The 23984-nt window shown below is 42.8% G+C and overlaps 1 protein-coding gene across 1 annotated transcript in view; it reads right to left on the bottom strand.

The window, feature by feature from the left end:
* Positions 1-5635: 5635 nt before the first annotated feature.
* LOC124047842 (solute carrier family 49 member 4-like) overlaps positions 5636-23984 on the bottom strand; it is an 82726-nt gene continuing 64377 nt past the window's right edge. The window contains exons 8-9 of the mRNA XM_046368163.1: positions 22311-22493; positions 5636-7871 (exon numbers count right to left, since the gene is read on the bottom strand). Coding sequence (XP_046224119.1) covers positions 7756-7871; positions 22311-22493 — 299 coding nt within the window. The 3' untranslated portion in view covers positions 5636-7755. The remainder of the gene's footprint in view (positions 7872-22310; positions 22494-23984) is intronic.

The raw sequence follows: 23984 nt of genomic DNA, 5'->3' as shown, positions 1-23984 counted from the left end.
GGTAATTCATTAACATTACCAGACATAGACTTTGCATTCCAAAACCTAAGGGTTATTCAGGTTATCAGTGGTAACAGACATAACATATTCAGACTTGGCCTTCCTGAGAAGAAAAGAACACTTGTTTCGTAACTGCCTAAAAATAAGCCAATCAGCATCAGAACATGATTTCCTTGCTTTAGCCCAGGCTAGAATACGGTTGTGAATAATACAAGACAGCTCAGAAGAAAACCATGGATTATCCCGCCCTTTAACCCTGAACCTGCGGAATGGGGCATGTTTGTTTACTATTTGGAAAAAACCATCATGAAAGAATTCCACATCAGGTTTCCACATCAGGGATAAACTCAATCTGCTCCAGTCAAAATAAAACAAATCATGAAAGAAAGCCTGCTCATTAAAACACTTCAAATTTCTCTTACAAATAAACGTGGGCTTGTCTTAGGAACCTTAGTATTTCTAACAGCAACAACAGCACAATGGTCACTTAAATCATTACAAAAAACACCAACCGCAGAATATTTATGTGGAACATTTGTCGATATCAAATCAATCAGGGTAGATTTATCTGGGCATTTAAGATTTGGGCAAGTGGGTGAGTTAATCAACTGGGTAAGATTCATAGAATTTCAAAACATTTTTAAATCATCAGACACCGGCTTTAACCAACCATGATCATTTCACTGTAAAGCAGTTTAAACATAAGGTTCATCAAAGAAGAAAATGCATCACCGAGAGCAGAGGGGGGTCTATAACAGCCAAACACAGTTATAGAGAGGCCCTTTGAACCCTCAATATTCAAAGCAAGAAATTCCAACTGTTTACAATTAGTTTCAGACTTCTCCACACTTACATGGAATTTAGATTTTACATATGTAGCCACACCCCCACCTTTCTTAACCCGATCAGTGCAATAAACATTGTAACCATTTATACAAATATCCTTATCAAAAACAGACTTGCTGAGCCAGGTTTCAGAAAACACAATTACATCAGCATCAGTTGATTTAGCCCAAATCCTAACCACATCAATTTTTGACAACAGGCTGGGTACATTTAACTGAAAAATACCAAAACCAGATCTTGATTTAAAATCAAAGGGGTTTGGAGACATTGCATATCAGGGCCAGGGTTAGGTTGCACGTTACCTGATATCAACAAATGAAGAATAACGAAGCAGCCCTGTTTAATAACCTTGCACTGCTTCTCTTTTTTAAGAGACCTACTGCAAGCACATTCTACAAGTGAGTTGCCAGACAATACAAAACAGTCATTTAAAACCATCAGACTTTGGTAGTGACACAAATTTGTACTGTTCACATCATGCCACAAATACATCGGCACTTGGACGAGTGGACCGAGTGAAAAAGAGCGGGTTCCCGCAGACAAAATGTCCAATGGACGGGAGAGCACATTGTCAGATGTCCTCACCCAGCGACAATGTTCGTTTTCTCCAGAGTTCAGTAAAGTCAGTGCACAAAGCAATACCACAAAAACTGTCATTTTCTCTGACCCCAAAAAAATCAAAGTAGAGGCCAACAAAGGGGAGGGGAGAGAGAGACAGTGTGTATGTATGAGTCTGAATGCGAGTGTTTGCGCGTGTGAGTAGATTGGGTGTTGAGGTCGATAGAGAGAACATTGAGATTGTTGAGCTGCCACTGACAGTTAGGCGAAGAGCAAAAAGGAGCAGCTTGGAAAAAGACACTCCACAAACGAATGCCAAAGAGCTCCATTTTGGTCTCATCTGACCACAACACTTTCACCCAGTTGTCCTCTGAATCATTCAGATGTTCATTGGCAAACTTCAGACGGGCATGTACAGTGGGGGGAACAAGTATTTAGTCAGCCACTAATTATGCAAGTTCTCTCTTGGCCATAGTGGAGTTTGGAGTGTGACTGTTTGAGGTTGTGGACAGGTGTCTTTTATACTGATAACAAGTTCAAACAGGTGCCATTAATACAGGTAACGAGTGGAGGACAGAGGAGCCTTTTAAAGAAGAAGTTACAGGTCTGTGAGAGCCAGAAATCTTGCTTGTTTGTAGGTGACCAAATACTTATTTTCCACCATAATTTGCAAATAAATTCATAAAAAATCCTACAATGTGATTTTCTGGATTTTTTTCTAATTTTGTCTGTCATAGTTGAAATGTACCTATGATGAAAATTACAGGCCTCTCTCATCTTTTTAAGTGGGAGAACTTGCACAATTGGTGGCTGACTAAATACTTTTTTGCCCCACTGTATATGTGCTTTCTTGAGCAGGGGGACCTTGCGGGCGCTGCTGGATTTCAGTCCTTCACAGCGTAGTGTGTTACCAATTGTTTTCTTGGTCACTATGGTCCCAGCTGCCTTGAGATCATTGACAAGAGCCTCCCGTGTAATTCTGGGCTTATTCCTCACCGTTCTCATGATCATTGCAGCTACACGAGGTGAGATCTTGCATGGAGCCCCAGGACAGTTCTTTTGTGTTTCTTCCATTTGCAAAAAGTCACACCAACTGTTGTCACCTTCTCACCAAGCTGCTTGGCGATGGTCTTGTAGCCCATTCCAGCCTTGTGTAGGTCTACAATCTTGTCCCTGACATCTTTGGAGAGCTTTTTGGTCTTGGCCATGGTGGAGAGTTCTGATTGATTGATTGGTTCTGTTGACAGGTGTCTTTTATCTTTTATACAGGTAACAAACTGAGATTAGGAGCACTCCCTTTAAGTGTGTGCTCCTAATATCAACTCGTTACCTGTATAAAAGACACCTGGGAGCCAGAAATATTTCTGATTGTGAGGGGGTCAAATACTTATTTCCCTCATTAAAATGCAAATCAATTTATAAAATTTTTGACGTGTGTTTTTCTGGATTATTTTGGTTGTTATTCTGTCTCTCACTGTTCAAATAAACCTACCATTAAAATTATAGACTGATCATTTCTTTGTCAGTGGGCAAACGTACAAAATCAGCAGGGGATCAAATAATTTTTTCCTTCACTGTAGCTATATAAACCACGCCCCTCTGTAAACACAATTTCTACAATGTTGGTTACAAGGTGGTACATTTAAATGAGGTAAGAGAATATCAGATTGATGGATTAAAGTTAGTGTTAAGGGGATGTCACCCTATCCACTTAATTATCACACCTCCTGAATCCAAGTGTTTGACATGGGGGAGGGGACCAGTAACTAATTTTTTTAAACTTTGATTTGGTTTCATCAAAATATCATCACATTTCATGAAAAACACGATTTTGACCTATAAATAATATTTTAATAAGAACAAATTCATGTCGGATCTCAATTCATGAAGACCACAGGATTGAAAATGAATGAATGCAGTAATGATGTCTCTGTCACTAGCAAACACAATCATGGTTGTTACTGAAAACTCAAAAATTCCCTTAAAAGGCACCCTGGATAATATGCAAATAAGGCTTAAAAGCCTATAGCAGTGTTTCCCAACCCTAGTCCTCCAGTACCCCCATCAGTAGACATTTTATTGTAACCCTGGATAAGCACAATAGATTCAACTTGTCAACTAATCATCATGCCCTCAATGAGCCGAGTGTGTTTGTCCACAGGTACAATGAAACTGTGTTCTGTTGGGGGTACTGGTTGACCAGGGTTGGGGAACACAGTCCTATAGCAGAGCTATTCATTTCCAGTCCTGGAGGGCTGAAACATTTCTGGTTTTGGATTTTTGTATGGTCTTTCAAAGAACCATCCCTCTTATGGTTCTTCAGGGACGCTAAAATGACCCTCCTATGGCATCGCCCTCAAGAACCTTACTTGGTTCCAACAAGCATCTTTGTTTTTAAGAGGGTGGTGTATGTGTGCATTTGTGTTTGTGCGTGCACATGTGTGTGTTTGTGCATGCGTACACCTCAAAGTCACTCATGTTGGATATTCCAAATAGGATCCAGCTGTCATGCAGCTCATAGTTCCGGGCCCCTAAACCCATCCCTCCTAATCAACACTACAGCCCAGTAATACAGTATGTATAAGATAAGACAATTTTTAAAAGGACCCTTTTGAAAGTGCAGACAATTTTTCATAATCCAGGGTTTTCAGTTAGGACACATAGCAAAGGAAGTCCCAAGAAGACTGAGGCACAGGAGAATTGCCTGCCTGCCAAGAATGGAGGGAAGCAAAGCCGTCTTCTTCATAAAACCTGAGAAAAAACAACCAATTTAAATGGAACCCAGCATGGAGATGTGAAGAGTGGCAGTTGGAATGGAAAAGATAAAAATGTCACCTGGAGAGACAGGGAGGCCTATTTTCTACCAGCATCCGTTCAGTCTCATCGTCTACGACAGACAGTGGAACAACAACGGCGGAAACAAAAGACAGACAGAGAGAACAAAGCCAAACAGAAAATCACCAAATTGCTTGTCAGAAAATGAAAACTATTGTTTCCAACAGGCTGCTCTGCTCCCAAGAGACCTGCCGTCAAAGACAAGTCTATCTGTGGTGGCGAAGGACGGATTCATAACAACTGGAAGAAATTGTTGACTGCTTTTGAAAGCAGTTAAACAGGCCAATTGTTGTTTTGTTATCCTGAACAATTGAAAGTATATGTATCATTGCCTATCTCTCTCTGACAAGAAAACACCGTGGCTCTATTTTTATCAACTTTCCACTTAGAAGTAAGAAGAGTTAGTGCTCTATTCAATCTGTCAAGATGAAGTGTTACAGATTCTGCAACAGAAATGTAAAGGTCATTTCCCATTGTGCCGACATATGTAGCGTTTACCGTGAATGAGGTCTCCGCTAAAGCGGGGAACATTGTATTTAAATGTAAGTGCACTGCCTCTAAGCTAACTACACTACAGTACAATACTATTCTTGCTCTCTGCACTGCAATCCAACTACCCTGAAAGCGAAATACTTGTGAGTATGACTGACATAGAGCAGGGTTTCCCCCACCGGTGCCCTAGCACTATACAGCTGATTCAAATAACCAAATCATCATCAAGCTTTGATGATTTGAATCAGCTGTGTAATGCTAGACCTGTATATGACCATCTGATCATTTATCACTCCAGTGTTAATCTGCAAAATTGTAATTATTCGCCTACCTCCTCATGCCTTTTGCACACATTGTATATAGACTCCCCCCTTTTTTCTACTGTGTTATTGACTTGTTAATTGTTTTCTCCATGTGTAAGGGTCTTGATGGACACTGTTGATATGTTTCATTAACTGGAAATGGGAAACACTGTTCTAGGGGGTACTGTTCTAGGGGGTAGAGGGGTCTTTATGGACTTAACAACACTGTTGATATGTTTCATTAACTGGAAATGGGAAACACTGTCCTAGGGGGTAGAGAGGTCTTTATGGACTTAACAACACTGTTGATCTGTTTCATTAACTGGAAATGGGAAACACTGTTCTAGGGGGTAGAGGGGTCTTTATGGACTTAACAACACTGTTGATATGTTTCATTAACTGGAAATGGGAAACACTGTTCTAGGGGGTAGAGGGGTCTTTATGGACTTAACAACACTGTTGATATGTTTCATTAACTGGAAATGGGAACTAATGTTTCCTACAGCCCTGACAGAACAACCAGAATAACATACTACAGTATTGAGAAATATTACTACAGTTAATTGTGAAACTGAAAATTAAGGGGAGGAGAAGAGTGGATATATATTTTCAAAATGTATTTTTAATAAGGTGCTTAAAATCTCACATACATTAGTTTTTGGTTTCACAGAACAAGGATAAGAACATCTATATCCCCCAAACCCAGGAACTCATGATTAGCAGTGTAATGGAAACGTGTGTTTCACTACTGTACACATACAGACTACATCATCGACACAGTGTGGGTGGGGACAGGATGCACAGATCACAGGTAATTAAGGCAACATGTCACAAGGTATTGAAGGTAAAGAGCATAGAGGTAAAACAAAGTGTTCTATCACTATGGTAACGATAACAATAACACTTCTCTAGACAGAGTGTAAAAAATGTAAAACAAGGAGTAAATGAAAGGCAAGCTTTTTAGGACATACATTATACCCCGAAGAAAACTTTTTTTCTACCCCAAAGAAAACTTTTTCCACAGACAGTTTCCCTGCCATACAGCTGAGTGACTGGGAACCCCTTGTACAGAGGTTGTCAGTTCCCAGTCGCACCTTGCGGATGAGTGATTAGGTGACAAGGTCAGGGGGTGTGCTAGACCTGTCACTCTAAACTCTGTACCAAGTTTGTTCCTTGTTGTTCCTGTCTTTTCCGTGGATGTCACTTTTCTGAGCGTCTGTTACGCGTCTGTTTTGTATTTGGTGGGAAGCATCACCACCAACTCCATGCATGCCAGGGAAAGAGCTGCTAACAGAACCACTCCCTATTTTGTCAGTGTCCCCAGCACAGCGCTCCCTGCTGGTGAACGTTGTGCATTACATGTAGACCAGCTTCCTGGTTATGTTATGTGGCTCCATTACCACATTTCCATACAGAATCAGCCACGTCTCAGCTGGGCAACAGAAAGCAGTATTCCCATATTTCATTATAGAGTCTCTGTATTTGTCTGTTACTGTTATCAACTGTGTTAGTGTTCTGATCCCTCAATACATAAATATCTGGAATAATAACAGACATGTCTACTGAGGAATATAGAAAAATAATAATGCATTGCCAAGTTGAAATTGGAAAAAATCTCCCACATATTAAAACAAACTAAAAACTAAGAAAATAACATTTGAGAACATCTACAATGTCTACATAATAACCAACTCGGAAACAAAATGGCTGACTCCTGTAGTCAGTTTCTTTAACAACGCTGAAAGGTCACAATGGGGAAACTGCTACTTCCTACTTCCTCATTATCAACTGCTAATGAAAACGGATCGTCTCATTACACCATGAGACCTGCACAGCAGAGCCTCGAAATACACAGAGAGAGTTCTGACTTTGCATGCTGAGAGAGACACTCAATGGGGCTCTTTCAATCACGGCCCACGACACTGGCAGGGACCAATCAATTCAATAGGGAGATTTTAAAAATATATAAATGCAGGAGGGGAGGAACGGTTTGTCATTATCAGTCTTGCATAATATTCCTTGAGAGAGAGGGGGGGGGGGTTTAAAAAAGGGAGCTCATATGTCACTATTAAACGACATGTACTCAGGTCATTTGCAGAACAGCTCAGTTTGACAGTTTCCCCCCTGCCATTCATAACCAGCAGTTATGAGTGACACTAAAACGCTATGCGTTCCCTTGTTAGAATAGACGGGCACGGTTGGGCCTGTTGATTGGCTGCTAGAGCTCCTCAGCCAATCATGCCTCTCCTTCCAGATTAAAACCAGAGAACAGCCAGGTCACAGGTCACCTGCCACAGAGTGCCTCTTTAGACATTACTTCTGTAAACAACAACAGTCCCTCATCATGCCATGACCGGGTAAAAAAACAACGGTTCGACTGTAATTTGAACTTTACACTACGAAAAAGAAAAAGACGATGCTGCATCTGAGGACCAGGCCAGCAGGACAAACAGTCCCTTACAGTTAAACATTAATGACTAACTGTCTGAGGCCCTCGGCTCTTCAGCTCTTCTCATTGGCTACATGGAAATCACAATGCCTCAACGACCACTGTCATATAACACATTTACAACTACAGTTAGTTATAATTAATATAAGGTCAAAAAGGGGGCTAGGTTGGACTTCCTATGTCGCTAATTTTTCTCCTCTTCTTTGTGCAATGTGTTTAACACTGTTCCAGTCTTTGTTTTCCTCTTGGGTCAGTTTGTTTATGTGTTGTCTGTCAGACTGAGACGAAGACGTCGAGGTAGAGGCGGTCGTAGGATTCCCTGAAGAAGAGGATGAGGACCAGGCTGAAGGCACAGGAGCCCGTCAGACACCAGTTCAGCCACGACAAATCTGAGGAGACGGGGAGAAGAGAAGAGGGGGAAAAGGAACGGTATTTGTTGGTAAATCTTTGTTGAAGGTCACTCATCTGTATCTCTCTACACACTGCAGGCAAGTCATCATCGGTACACTACTGTTCTTTATAACAGATGTTAAGAATAAAAAATCACTTAGTTCAAGCATTGACTTCGTTACTGTGTATAAACCGATGCCAGAAACCGATGATATACAATAGTATAACGTGATGAAGTTATGTATGTCCATTACCTCAAAACAAGCCCTAATCACACAATATAACCTAGAGTGTGAATGAATTAGCTGAACTTTGTTTCATGCATCTAAATCATGTAAGTTATGTAAGTAATAGCACATTTTCCTCTGCAGCATTGACCTAAACTTGAACCTCAAAGAGTTTATTTTTCCCCGTTTTCCTGTTCAAGCTCAGGTGGCCCTAGATTAGAGCTCAGCAGACCTGTAATGAAGAGGTTATGGAAGGCCAGGTGGAGGGAGCATACATCTTGACTCACACATGACTTCCTGTTGCTGCCCCAGGAAAACCATCGATAGGTCTCCTGCTCAGATACAGTTAGCTGCACAATACTAGGCATGCCCTCTAAACATGATGTAGAGGTGTGGGTGAGAGAAAGAGAGACAGAGACAGAAAGACAGTGATTGGGGTGCCCAGCATCCCATCACTAAGAGGGGAACCACACGGCCTGATAAGGGAGAAGATAAAAGGTCTCCAGCAGCTATCTGAGCCCTGATAAAGGACCAGCAGGAACCAGTAGTACTAAATATTGAGAAATGAGATCAAAACACACTGACTCCTGGGGACTAAATGTTTATTTTTTTTTATCAAACCTTTATTTAACTACGCAAGTCAGTTAAGAACAAATTCTTATTTTCAATGATGGCCTACTGGGGAACAGTGGATTAACTGCATAGTTCAGGAGCAAAATGACAGGTTTTTACCTTGTCAGCTCGGGGATTCGATCCAGCAACCTTTCGGTTACTGGCCCAACGCTCTAACCACTAGGTTACCTGCCACCACGACTAAGCAGAACATACATCTTAAAACCCCTCTGCAGAGCATTAATTTCAGAAGGCCGGTCCAATAATACAGTTAATACAGCCCCTGAAGTGAGCGGCTCAATCGATGGGTAAAAAGTGGTAATCAGGCTAGGTCAGCTGTTTGGCCTGTTTGGGTCAATTCTATGATTTGGCCCACCACCAAATCTCTGAGTGAGTCAGCCAGGAAGGATTCAGCATGCCACCAGGATAAAGTGAAGGAGACATGGGTGCATCACACACAGGATAAACAAAGCTGTCATTTTCTGGCTTATTCTTTCACATATGGTGGCTGCCTACACCTACAGGGGTACCGAGAGAACATTCAGAGCACCAGAGGGTGAGGAGACATAGGGCTGAGTTAGAGAGGAGGAGGCTGCTCCTTGGGATAAGCGGAAGAACACTTTTTCTTGCTTATTTTTTCATTTATTGTGTCCTCACTACGGGGAAAAATAACATTGGAGCCTCTTCCTAAAGCAGAGAAAGAGAACATCTGTGAGTCCAGAGCTCAGTGGACAGACACGCAGAGAGAGAGAACATCTGTGAATCCAGAGCTCAGTGGACAGAGAGAGAGAGAACATCTGTGGGCCCAGAGCTCAGTGGACAGACACACAGAGAGAGAGAGAGAGAGAGAGAGAACATCTGTGAGTCCAGAGCTCAGTGGACAGAGAGAGAGAGAACATCTGTGGGCCCAGAGCTCAGTGGACAGACACACAGAGAGAGAGAGAACATCTGTGAGTCCAGAGCTCAGTGGACAGAGAGAGAGAGAACATCTGTGGGCCCAGAGCTCAGTGGACAGACAGACACACGGAGACAGAGACAGAGACAGAGACAGAGACAGAGAGAGAGAGAGAGAGAGAGAGAGATAGAGATAGAGAGAACATCTGTGGGTCCAGAGCTCAGTGGACAGAGAGGGAGAGAACATGTGAGTCCAGAGCTCAGTGGACAGAGAGAGAGAGAGATAGAGATAGAGAGAACATCTGTGGGTCCAGAGCTCAGTGGACAGAGAGAGAGAAAACATTGGTGAGTCCAGAGCTCAGTGGACAGAGAGAGAGAGAGAACATCTGTGAGTCCAGAGCTCAGTGGACAGAGAGAGAGAACATCTGTGAGTCCAGATCTCAGTGGACCGAGAGAGAGAGAACATTGGTGAGTTCAGAGCTCAGTGGACAGAGGGAGAGAACATCTGTGAGTCCAGAGCTCAGTGGACCGAGAGAGAGAGAACATCGGTGAGTCCAGAGCTCAGTGGACAGAGAGAGAGAGAGAACATCTGAGTCCAGAGCTCAGTGGACAGAGAGAGAGAACATCTGTGAGTCCAGATCTCAGTGGACCGAGAGAGAGAGAACATGTGAGTCCAGAGCTCAGTGGACAGAGAGAGAGAACATGTGAGTCCAGAGCTCAGTGGACAGAGAGAGAGAGAGAGCATCTGTGGGTGCAGAGCTCAGTGGACAGAGAGAGAGAACATGTGAGTCCAGAGCTCAGTGGACAGAGAGAGAGAGAGAGAAAACATCTGAGTCCAGAGCTCAGTGGACAGAGAGAGAGAGCATCTGTGGGTGCAGAGCTCAGTGGACAGAGAGAGAGAAAGAGAACATCTGTGAGTCCAGAGCTCAGTGGACAGAGAGAGAGAACATCTGTGAGTCCAGAGCTCAGTGGACAGAGAGAGAGTGATGAGGTGGAAGATGTTTCATCCTGAAGTAGCACAATCATTAATCAGGTTAGATCAGTAACCTGTTGCCTGGTTGTGTGGGAAGTTATGGGAGTTGTGTTTATCTGACAGCTCTGTCTCCACAGCCTGCCTGACCCAGACTCATCCATTTAGATGAAGACAGAGAGAACAGAGAGGGAGGAGAGATGTTGGGAGGAGAGATGTGTGAATTGGTGTGGAGTCTGAATGAATGCTAATGTGTCTATGTATGCCCACCAACCAACCAAATCTCTCAGGTAATCCAGTCAGGTATTTGGTGGTAAAGAAGTGACTAACCGGCTCAAGAGCAGCCAATGGTCCCAGTGACATCATCAGTGATGAGTAGCAGGGCTGCAGTGTGTGGAAAGGAAGAGAAAAGCAAAAATATTTGGAGTTGCTTGAATAGCAAATCAAAGGGGAATAAGAGTGGACATAATTTCCCTTTCTGAACAGTAATAATGAAAGAGCCTCTGGGGAGAGAGACGACGAGGCAATTCCTCACAAGCTATCATAGCTCCAGTACCTCAGTGCGCAGTTAAAAAGGACCATTTAAATTATGTTTTCACTTCTTCCTCTGGCTCTACACGGAGTGTACCAAACATTAGGAACACCTGCTCTTTCCATGACATAGACTGACCAGGTAAATTCAGGTGAAAGCTATGATCCCTTATTGATGTCACTTGTTAAATCTACTTCAAATCAGTGTAGATGAAGATTTTGAACGGGTATGGTAGTAGGTGCCAGGCGCAACAGTTTGTGTCAAGAACTGCTGGGTTTTTCACGCTCACCAGTTTCCTGTGTGTATCAAGAATGGTCCACCACCCAAAGGGCATCCAGCCAATTTGACACAACTATGGGAAACATTGACGTCAATATGGACCAGCATCCCTGTGGAACTCTCTCAACCTCTTGTAGGGTCCCAGCTCCTGACGAATTGAGGTCGTTCTGAGGGCAAAAGGGGTGAGGGGTTGCAACTCAATATTAGGTAGGTGTCCTCTTCTCCTTCTGTCTGTGTCTCTGTCGATTTCAGAAGTGAGGGTCTAAAAGCTGATAAAAATCCCTCACCAGCGGGAGGGAGTGGAATAACATAAACAGCTGCAGACACCCACAGGCTGGTACACAAAGCAGGGACACGAGGGACTGGGGGCAGTGCGTCAAGGCCAGACACAGACGGCTATTTAGCTCTGACACCTCACCCTCAGCACGTTGTGGTGAACGTATTACTGCCACACAGACTGTCATGAGTCACGACCACAGTAAAATTCCATGACTGTTGAGGTAATCTCCTTTTATGCATTCTGGATATGTTGGTAGTACCCAACTCGCTAATGACAGTCTGGTCACTAATGGCCTGGTACTCAGGGCTCTATTGTCCCTCCATCAGGTCCTAATGGCCTGGTACTCAGGGCTCTATTGTCCCTCCATCAGGTCCTAATGGCCTCGTAGCCAGGGCTCCATTGTCCCTCTAACCACTCTGACATCAATGCAAATGCAATCAAAAATCACATCAAACACTTATCATCAAAACAGTATCATGCTTTTAAAACTCACCTCACTGTCATCTATCAATTTGAAGAAAGAAAACAGGTTGAAACTGAGTGGAAAACATGGTCATTTGGGTGTTGTTTCAAACATTACACTAAATGGACAGTGCTTTGTAAGGTGATGTTTCTTTCAAAACCACATATGCATATTAGAGTTTATTGACACAACTGTGGGAAGCATTGGAGTCAACTTGGGCCAGCATCCCCGTGGAACTCTTCCCACACCTTGTAGATTCCCAGCTCCTGACCAATTGAGTGGAAAAAGGCACATAGGCATATTTATGAGCCCATGCCCGAAAAAAATAATGGAATTAAAATAATGATTGTGCTGTTATACAATACATATAAATATGAATAAATATGACAAAAAATAACTGATTCAAAATGTCCGGTTTAATTGTCTCCAAATTAAACCGGAAGCCAGCACCTCTGTGTCAGAGGAAACCTCGTACAGCTGCCAACCGAAGTCAGCGTGCAGGCGTCCAGTCCGCCACAAGGAGTTGCTAGAGCGCAGTGGGACAAGGACATCCTGGCCGGCCAAACCCTCCCCGAACCTGGACCACGCTGGGCCAATTGTGCAATGCCTCATGGGGCTCCCGGGTGCGGCCGGCTGCGACACAGCCTGGGATCGAACCCGGGTTTTTAGTGACACCTCTAGCACTGTGATGCAGTGCCTAGTAACAGGGAGGACCACTGTATTTGATTTTGAATAGCCTATTAACAGGGATTTTGATATATTTAATGAATAGGCTGACATTACCTTTAGCTACAGAATATCTCACCACAATGCATTGCCAGCTCCTCCTCTCTCTCCTTCATTCCTTTCTCCAGTGCGCAGAGAGAGGGGCTGTCAAGAGTTTAATGAAATATGTTTGGTTGTGAAAACATGTTAAGATTGACATTCCAGAACAGATTTCACTTGGTTTCCCAAATGAAGCACTGGGTAGCTGCAGGAACAATGTTGGAGAGCCCATGGCATACAGAGTACTGGGTAGCTGCAGGAACAATGTTGGAGAGCCCATGGCATACTGAGTACTGGGTAGCTGCAGGAACAATGTTGGAGAGCCCATGGCTTACAGAGGTTGGGTAGCTGCAGGAACAATGTTGGAGAGCCCATGGCATACAGAGTACTGGGTAGCTGCAGGGACAATGTTGGAGAGCCCATGGCATACAGAGGTTGGGTAGCTGCAGGAACAATGTTGGAGAGCCCATGGCATACAGAGTACTGGGTAGCTGCAGGAACAATGTTGGAGAGCCCATGGCATACAGAGTACTGGGTAGCTGCAGGGACAATGTTGGAGAGCCCATGGCATACAGATGTTGGGTAGCTGCAGGAACAATGTTGGAGAGCCCATGGCATACAGAGTACTGGGTAGCTGCAGGAACAATGTTGGAGAGCCCATGGCATACTGAGTACTGGGTAGCTGCAGGAACAATGTTGGAGAGCCCATGGCATACTGAGTACTGGGTAGCTGCAGGAACAATGTTGGAGAGTACATGGCATACAGAGTACTGGGTAGCTGCAGGAACAATGTTGGAGAGCCCATGGCATACAGAGGTTGAGTAGCTGCAGGAACAATGTTGGAGAGCCCATGGCATACAGAGTACTGGGTAGCTGCAGGAACAATGTTGGAGAGCCCATGGCATACAGAGTACTGGGTAGCTGCAGGAACAATGTTGGAGAGCCCATAGCATACAGAGGTTGGGTAGCTGCAGGAACAATGGTGGAGAGCCCATGGCATACAGAGTACTGGGTAGCTGCAGGAACAATGGTGGAGAGCCCATGGCATACAGAGTACTGGGTAGCTGCAGGAACAATGTTGGAGAGCCCATGGCATACAGAGGTTGGGTAGCTGCAGGAACAATGTTGGAGAGCCCATGGCATACAGAGGTTGGGTAGCTGCAGGAACAATGTTGGAGAGCCCATGGCATACAGAGGTTGGGTAGCTCCAGGAACAATGTTGGAGAGCCCATGGCATACAGAGTACTGGGTAGCTGCAGGAACAATGTTGGAGAGCCCATGGCATACAGAGGTTGGGTAGCTCCAGGAACAATGTTGGAGAGCCCATGGCATACAGAGTACTGGGTAGCTGCAGGAACAATGTTGGAGAGCCCATGGCATACAGAGGTTGGGTAGCTGCAGGAACAATGTTGGAGAGCCCATGGCATACAGAGTACTGGGTAGCTGCAGGAACAGTGTTGGAGAGCCCATGGCATACAGAGGTTGGGTAGCTGCAAGAACAATGTTGGAGAGCCCATGGCATACATAGTACTGGGTAGCTGCAGGAACAATGTTGGAGAGCCCATGGCATACAGAGGTTGGGTAGCTGCAGGAACAATGTTGGAGAGCCCATGGCATACAGAGTACTGGGTAGCTGCAGGAACAATGTTGGAGAGCCCATGGCATACAGAGGTTGGGTAGATACAGGAACAATGTTGGAGAGCCCATGGCATACAGAGTACTGGGTAGCTGTAGGAACAATGTTGGAGAGCCCATGGCATACAGAGGTTGGGTAGCTGCAGGAACAATGTTGGAGAGCCCATGGCATACAGAGTACTGGGTAGCTGCAGGAACAATGTTGGAGAGCCCATGGCATACAGAGATTGGGTAGCTGCAGGAACAATGTTGGAGAGCCCATAGTATACAGAGGTTGGGTAGCTGCAGGAACAATGTTGGAGAGCCCATGGCATACAGAGTACTGGGTAGCTGCAGGAACAATGTTGGAGAGCCCATGGCATACAGAGGTTGGGTAGCTGCAGGAACAATGTTGGAGAGCCCATGGCATACAGAGGTTGGGTAGCTGCAGGAACAATGTTGAAGAGCCCATGGCATACAGAGTACTGGGTAGCTGCAGGAACATTGTTGGAGAGCCCATGGCATACAGAGGTTGGGTGGGCAGAATATCACCTGTCGCGCAGCGAGAGGCTGCGTGCTCCTAAGACAGTGTTGATGCATGGAGTGAAATACGTATCCTTATAAGCCCAGACATTTCTTTTTGCAATCCTGTGTGAAAGCAGAGTTTTGATGGTTGTCACTAAAAAGAGGATCCCAGCTGCTACTACATTTATTTCTCAGCTGCTCATATTAAGCACAAGCTCCGCTATAAAACACGAGTATCCTACCCGGCATGATTGAAAAACAAACTGTGTGGAAATGGCCTCTATTCGCTATTCCAGTGCATACGGATGACTTGTTCCTGCCCCTATTTCTGCTCTTTCGATAATTATTAGTAATGACAATTAAATTGAGAATAGTCTGATGGGTGAAAATATTATGGCTTGATGAGAAAACAGCGTGCCTAGTCTGAGGAAAGGAGTGCAAGTTTTTTGTGTGACTTTCTCAAATCAATAGCCCCTAGTGCAGCCCATATAAAGCGCCAGTCAAAAGTTTGGACACACCTACTCATTCCAGGGTTTTTATGTATTTATTTATGTATTTAGAGAATCCCAAGAGTGTGCAAAGCTGTCATCAAGGCAAAGGGCGGCAACTTTGAAGAATCTCAAATATATTTTGATTTGTGTCACACGTTTTTGGTTACTACATGATTCCATATGTGTTATTTCAGAGTTGATGTCTTCCCTATTATTCTACAATGTAGAAAATAGTTTTAAAAAATAAGAAAAACCCTTGAATGAGTAGTTGTGTCTAAACTTCATGTATGTTTTGATTTCTAAGATATTCTAAGGTTTGTATCATTATAAGGTTTGTATCGTAAAGTCTCAAAATAACTCTAAATCTAGCGTATAGGATCTGTTTCAAATGATCACTTTTACCCTCAACATAGCCACTTCATATGCACACTCGCTCCGGAATCGGAAAAATATCCTTTCTATTGTATTCAGTAAGTTCAATTATATTGTTCTTACTATAAAATCATGTAATATAAAATAATGGCTTGGGACTTATAAGCATATCTTGTCTGCTAAATGAACAAGCCTATAGCCTCTGGAATGGCACTTAGCCAGATAACATAAAGTAGGCCAACAACTCATATTCTGTTCTTCTGAAATATATTTTTCTTTATATCATAATGTTTCTTTCTTTCTTTTTTTCTCGTATTGTGACGGTGTACATGAAATGTATGTATTGTGACGGTGTACATTAAATGGATGTATTGTGACGGTGTACATGAAATGTATTTATTGTGACGGTGTACATTAAATGTATTTATTGTGACGGTGTACATGAAATGGATGTATTGTGATGGTGTACATGAAATGCATTTATTGTGACGGTTTACATGAAATGTATGTATTGTGACGGTGTACATGAAATGGATGTATTGTGACGGTGTACATGAAATGGATGTATTGTGACGGTGTACATTAAATGGATGTATTGTGACGGTGTACATGAAATGTATTTATTGTGACTGTGTACATGAAATGTATTTATTGTGACGGTGTACATTAAATGGATGTATTGTGACGGTGTACATTAAATGGATGTATTGTGACGGTGTACATTAAATGGATGTATTGTGACGGTGTATATGAAATGTATTTATTGTGACGGTTTACATGAAATGGATGTATTGTGACGGTGTACATTAAATGTATGTATTGTGACGGTGTACGTTAAATGGATGTATTGTGACGGTGTACATGAAATGGATGTATTGTGACGGTGTACATGAAATGTATGTATTGTGACGGTGTACATGAAATGGATGTATTGTGACGGTGTACATGAAATGTATGTATTGTGACGGTGTACATGAAATGTATTTATTGTGACTGTGTACATGAAATGGATGTATTGTGACGGTGTACATTAAATGGATGTATTGTGACGGTGTACATTAAATGGATGTATTGTGACGGTGTACATTAAATGGATGTATTGTGACGGTGTACATGAAATGTATTTATTGTGACGGTTTACATGAAATGGATGTATTGTGACGGTGTACATTAAATGGATGTATTGTGACAGTGTACATTAAATGGATGTATTGTGACGGTGTACATTAAATGGATTTATTGTGACGGTGTACATTAAATGGATGTATTGTGATGGTGTACATTAAATGGATGTATTGTGATGGTGTATATTTAATGGATTTATTTAACTTTTTGAAATGTAGATGTTCCAAAGGCACGCATCAGCAGCCTGTACGCAGCTTGTATGTGTGGAGGCCAGGAGATGCTAAATGTGTTAATGTTAATTAACAGTCAATTATCGTGAGACAAGCATGTATTTGCATGACAATAGCTGACACAATTTCATGGCCGCCACAGACTTACGCACGCGCATACACACACACATACACGCAAACTCACACACGCACAGAGGCTGAGTCGCGAGCAGTAGTCACTTATTGCTGCCGCAATTATTCCTAATTGTGGTCAATGATGCTGGTGCATTTAAAATGGACGTCACGTTTCAGACTGATTTATTCCTCCCATTCTCACTTTCCTCAGTTTTTTTTTTTTTAGGGGAAAGGGGAATGAAGCTGGCTGACATTTGTCTGATATAAATATGACTTAACTAATCGAAATGAAATCATTAAACGTTCAATAAAACAAAATGAGAATAATTACTTTCTATTACTGTTAGAATATTCAGACTAGGTGGGAAGACATCGAGACTGTTGTGTCATTTAATATGACTGTGTGTATTTCAAATAGGAGGTGTGATTATAGTATCAACTGTTCCCACCATAATCATTCAAAAACATCCCAGAAATGAAAGAGCAACTGCAAAACAAAATCATTGTTCTGGATCAACATGTCTCTACACAGCTATGGTCTTCGCTGCCTCCATAACACTCACTAAAGGTTACAGATTCCAGATACAGTTGACGTCGGAACTTTACATACACTTAGGTTGGAGTCATTAAAACTTGTTTTTCAACCACTCCACATATTTCTTGTTAACAAACTATAGATTTGGCAAGTCTATTAGGACATATACTTTGTGCATGACACAAGTAATTGTTCCAACAATTGTTTACAGACAGATTATTTCACTTATAATTCACTGTATCACAATTCCAGTGGGTCAGAAGTTTACATACACTAAGTTGACAGCGCCTTCAAACTGCTTGGAAAATTCCAGAAAATGATGTCATGGTTTTAGAAGCTTCTGATCAGCTAATTGACATAATTTGAGTCAATTGGTGGTGTACCTGTGGATGTATTTCAAGGCCTACCTTCAAACTCAGTGCCTCTTTGCTTGACGTCATGGGAAAATCAAAAGAAATAAGCCAAGACCTCGGAATAAAAATGGTAGACCTCCACAAGTCTGGTCCATCCTTGGGAGCAATTTCCAAACACCTGAAGGTACCAGGTTCATCTGTACAAACAATAGTACGCAGGTATAAACACCATGGGACCACGCAGCCGTCAAACTGCTCAGGAAGGAGACGCATTCTGACTCCTAGAGATGAACGTACTTTGGTGCGAAAAGTGCAAATCAATTCCAGAACAACAGCAAAGGACCTTGTGAAGATGCTGGAGGAAACATGTACAAAAGTATCTATATCCACAGTAAAACAAGTCTTATATCAACATAACCTGAAAGGCCACTCAGCAAGGAAGAAGCCGCTGCTCCAAAACCGCAATAAAAAAACAGACTATGGTTTGCAACTACACATGGGACAAAGATCATACTTTTTTGGAGAAATGTCCTCTGGCCTGATGAAACAGAAATGCAACTGTTTGGCCATAATGACCATCGTTGTGTTTGGAGGAAAAAGGGGGAGGCTTGCAAGCCGAAGAACACCATGCCAACCGTGAAGCACGGGGGTGGCAGCATCATGTTGTAGGGGTGCTTTGCTGCAGGAGGGACTGGTGCACTTCACAAAATAGATGGCAACATGAGGAGGGAAAGGATGTGGATATATTGAAGCAACATCAAGACATCAATCAGGAAGTTAAAGCTTGGTCGCAAATGGGTATTCCAAATGGACAATGACCCCATACATACTTCCAAAGTTGTGGCAAAATGGCTTAAGGGCAACAAAGTCAAGGTATTGGAGTGGCCATCACAAACCCCTGACCTCAATCCTATAGAACATTTGTGGGCAGAAGTGAAAAAGCGTGTGCGAGCAAGGAGGCCTATAATTGGGAAGCCTGTGGAAGGCTACCCGAAACATTTGATTCAAGTTAAACAATTTAAAGGCAATGCTACCAAATACTTCCGACCCACTGGGAATGTGACGAAATAATTAAAAGCTGAAATAAATCATTCTCTATACTACTATTCGGACATTTCACATTCTTAAAATAAAGTGGTGATCCTACTTGACCTAGGACAGGGAAATTTTACTAGGATTAAATGTAAAAAATACAATTTAAAAAAAGAGTTAATGTATTTGGCTAAGGTGTATGTAAACGTCCGACTTCAACTGTATGTCACCAAAGAACATATTATTAATCTCATAGTTTTGTACTTCAGACAAATTTGGCAAAGTTTACAAAAAAAGTTTAAAGAAAACAGAAGAGTGGCAATTATTTCAGCTCTGTGAATTATTTCTGTTTCCCGTGTTGAAGCCTTGACAACAAACACAACCAATATTGCCGCCTACCTCACACAAGCCCTAACTCCTCCACATAGACGAGGAGTCTTTGATGCTCAACAATACGGCTTCCTGCTCTCTATTCCACCCACCACTCCATAGCTAAATCACATAAACAACTAGCAGATGAACTCTAAAGTACCAACAACTGTAGCAGTATGTTTTCATATAGCCAGTGTTGTCTCCATTCATGTTTTCAGACAGACTCAGTGGTTAAGTGACCTTAGGGATTAGGCTCGACTGCTTCCCAAATGGTACCCTATTTCCTATATAGTGGCTCTGGTCAAAAGTAGTGCACTACATAACAGGAATAGAGTGCCATTTTGGACAAAACACTCTGCTGGTATAGAAGACCGTTGGGACCCACTAAGGTGATTTTAAAATAGACATTTAATACATTTACAAATGTATAACTTCTTTAAAAAACCGTAGCCAAAAAATATATGAATATCCTTGAGGCTGAGGTTGCCAATTTTAAATATAGGAGGGAGTGGGGAGGATTTTGAAAAGGCTAAGATTTATATGGAGTTCAGCTTTAATTCCACACCAACATATCTGTCACATCAATTACGGTTATAAGCTAAAATTAATGACAGATGAATTACAGGTAGGAGAGAAAATATTGGAGCTTCATCATACTGTTAGTGGTGTATATTCTCCTCAGTTCATCCCCAATGATTGATCAACAGGAACTAGTTGGATTTAGCTGTAGTTATTAGTATCTCAACTAGTATCTAAACCAATGGGCTCTACATTCTTAGAGACATGTAAATATCACATTAATTGGTCCTAACACTCAGCCCTGAGGAACACCAACTGCTCTATTTATAAAGGTCTGAGCTGCTGGCAGTCATCAAGAGTGTGAAGTCCACACAGGAGTACCACACGAGTGTGCTACTCAAGTTGTCTGGGGCCATAATTACAGATCTCAGACCTGTCTCAGCTGGGTATAGCCTCTGAGCATCACTCAGAGCAGAACAGAAGAGAGAGAGAGTGAGTGAGACCAATGGGTAACAAACCACACTACTCTCTGTGACCACAACAAGGTCAGATTTGAAAAGCTAAAGCTGTGCCAAAGCGCTCTAATCTCGGTTGAATCTTCCTGGGTGTCAGTGGGAGAGAGGAAGCTGCCAACACTGTTCCCTTCTCAGTTCTGACCACATGGGTCCTCAGTCTCCAGTACACAAACAAACCCCTCTGTACACATCCAGCAGGCTATCATTCACCACCACCGACTAGAAGGGGGAAAATGTATACTTTATGAGGCCTGTATCAGTTTCCTGATCCTACACTACAGACATCTCTCTGACACCACCTGGCTGTCCACATGACACGGTTTCTGTGTCCTAAACAGCACCCTATTCCCTAATATAGTGCACTACTTTTGACCAGAGCGCTATGGGCCCTGGTCAAAAGTATTGCACTATGAAGAGGATAGTGTACAATTTGGAAAGCATGTATCTATACTGATGGGTAATTCATGATTAATCACTAGCTCGCTCCAGTCTGAGGAAACTGTACACATATCGCTAGTGATTAGAATCAGTGTAAAGGTCCCTAAACTGATGTTTATTCATCAGCACCTGGCTTCTGCTTCTTCCGCTGTCTGACCTGTCAAATCTCCTGAATCCCTTTCTGCTTGTTGCTGGGTGGAACAGGAACACTTACAGTCAAATAGGTGAACATGCACTGTCCGGGTGTCAGCTTTGTTAGTGGAGAAAGAGCCTCTGGTCCAAGGTGGCCACCCTAATTAAGGGCTGACTATCCACCACCTGTACTCTGAGGGACCAGCCAGTTAGTAGATCATGACAGAATGTAGTTGTCAGGCAACAGCTGTATCTGTCAGTTCATACAGCTTACCACCAGGGGGACTTGCCAGTGTGTGTGTTTGTGTGAGAATGTGTGCGTGAGTATGTGTTTGTGTGCGTGTGTGTGTGAATCTCATGAATACAAATGCAGTATGTATAAATATGTATACAGTATATTCTATCTATTTACTCCAGAGTGTTTGAGAGGGGAATGCTGTCAAGTTTCTCTAAGCATTATTCATCATTCCACCTGATTGGCTTTGTGATGCGTTTGACCTTACTGTGAAGGTTAATCAGCCAGAGGAGCTCTGCAAACAGAAAGGAGCTCAGCTAAAAGGGGAGGGAAACAGAGGTTTCTTTCCAAATGGCAGCCTATTCGCTCCATAGAGTTCTACTTTTGACCAGGGCCCATTGGAAATAGGGTGCCATTTGGGATGAACAGACAAAGAGGAGGGAGGTATGATGGTTTGGCTCCACTACAGGCTCCCGACCTGCTTCTGTTCCAACCAGGAAGAGATATTCTGTCCTTTCTGTTGTATGCTGTGCTTACATATTTCACATGAAGTTCCGCAAGATTCAGACAATGAATGTCAGTCTGGGAGCGATAAAACAGTGTTTTTAATGGTAATCAAAATACATTTTATAACTTAAAAGGTCTCAAAAACTAATGTATCTATCTATTTCTTTAAATGCTCCTCAGTGGTAATGGATGGCACATCCGACCTCTTCATCTGGGTTGGAATCTGACCCGCTGCTCTAGGGCTGTCTCCTCTCATTTAATTCTCTCCCTCTCTGTGTTGTACCTGTGATCGGCCTGTCGGTCTTACCTGTGGTGTAGAAGGTGAGGAAGAAGAGGAGGCAGCCGGTGACCAGGTTACCGAGGAAGGTGACCACCCCGCAGGTGATGCCCTCGGGCACGGGGTACACGGTTTCGATTAAGAGCTCAAAGAAGATGGGCACACTACTGTTGATGAAGATGCCCAATACGATACAGGAGGTGTACAGGGTGGCTGAGGGGAGGACAGAGGGGCGGAGGGTTAATTAATCAATGAATCGATCAGTAAATCAAAAATCACATTGTATAAAGCAGAGGACAGGGAATCAATGTGTGTGTTAAATCAATTAATCAATAAAATGTGACTTAAAAATACCTTTTTACGTCAACAGTTCACAGAGTGCATTAGATATGGCACTATAACTAGTGTGAAATTACACTAGTCTAGCGAGACCGTGAGAACAGCCTCCGGGTTCCTACAGGTATCAAAGATAATGTCATTCCAGGTAAGTCAATGGTGGTTTAACAGTGGGTATTGGATAGGGAATAAACCACAGGCAAAAACCCTGCTGTGCAGCCTGTCTGGGTCTTTTCATGAGATTGACTACATTTAGTTATACTCAGGGCACAGAGGGATGTTTCTGTTCCAACGCAAAAGGCAAATTGTGTTAGTTACTGCTGGCCAATGTCCCAAGTGTGTGTGTGTGTGTGTGTGTGTGTGTGTGTGTGTGTGTGTGTGTGTGTGTGTGTGTGTGTGTGTGTGTGTGTGTGTGTGTGTGTGTGTGTGTGTGTGTGTGTGTGTGTGTGTGTGTGTGTGTGTGTGTGTGTGTGTGTGTGTGTGTGTGTGTGTGTGTGTGTGTGTGGAGGACCATCCTTCTCAGTGAATTTCATAAAAATAAAAGTGAAACATTAAAAATGTTATCTTTTTTTTAGGATAAAACTATACTACATATATTCACAAATAATTGATTAAAACACACTGTTTTGCAATGAAGGTCTACAACAGCCTCAACAGCACTCTCTAGGGTAGCACCATGGTGTAGCCAAAGACAGCTAGTTTCTGTCCTCCTCTGGGTACATAGACTTCAATACAAAACCTAGGAGGCTCATGGTTCTCACCCCCTTCAATAAACTTACACAGTAATTATGACAACTTCCAGAGGACGTCCTCCAACCTATCAGAGCTCTTGCAGTGTGAATTGTTGTCCAACCAGAGAATGAATGTTGTACTGAAAGCATAAGCTAAAGCTAGTTAGCACAGCAGTGCATAAAATATGGTGAGTAGCTGACTCAAAGAAAGAGAAAGACAATAGTTTGTTGTACATCGTACACAGGACTTTATATCGATTGGATTGTGGGTTTACTAACGCATTAGTTGTAGTTTATTGACAATGTTAATATGGTCACAATGACATAGGCTGTGTAGAGGTTAACATTTATGGTGTGAGGGTTTGGCTTGGATAGGTTTTTGTGCCTGGTCACAGACAGCTGTTGTGTTGTGCACTAAAGTTCATAAGCAAAGGGTAAAGGTTAGAGGTGAGCGCGTAGATGAGAGAAGGAATTATACAACGAGCAAAGTGCTGATGCTGTATGTCGCTGCTATGAAAATTAACTGAGTGTGCGGGTGATTAGGGGTGTATTCATTGCACCGATTCTTTTGTAAAAGGTTTTTTAAACAGAGGCAAACGGAAGGAAACGGGGAGGGACCTACTGTAACGGTTCTCCT

The sequence above is a fragment of the Oncorhynchus gorbuscha genome, linkage group LG01 (assembly GCF_021184085.1).
Source record: "Oncorhynchus gorbuscha isolate QuinsamMale2020 ecotype Even-year linkage group LG01, OgorEven_v1.0, whole genome shotgun sequence".
Classification (NCBI taxonomy): domain Eukaryota; kingdom Metazoa; phylum Chordata; class Actinopteri; order Salmoniformes; family Salmonidae; genus Oncorhynchus; species Oncorhynchus gorbuscha.
This window is presented reverse-complemented; position numbering and strand designations above follow the sequence as displayed.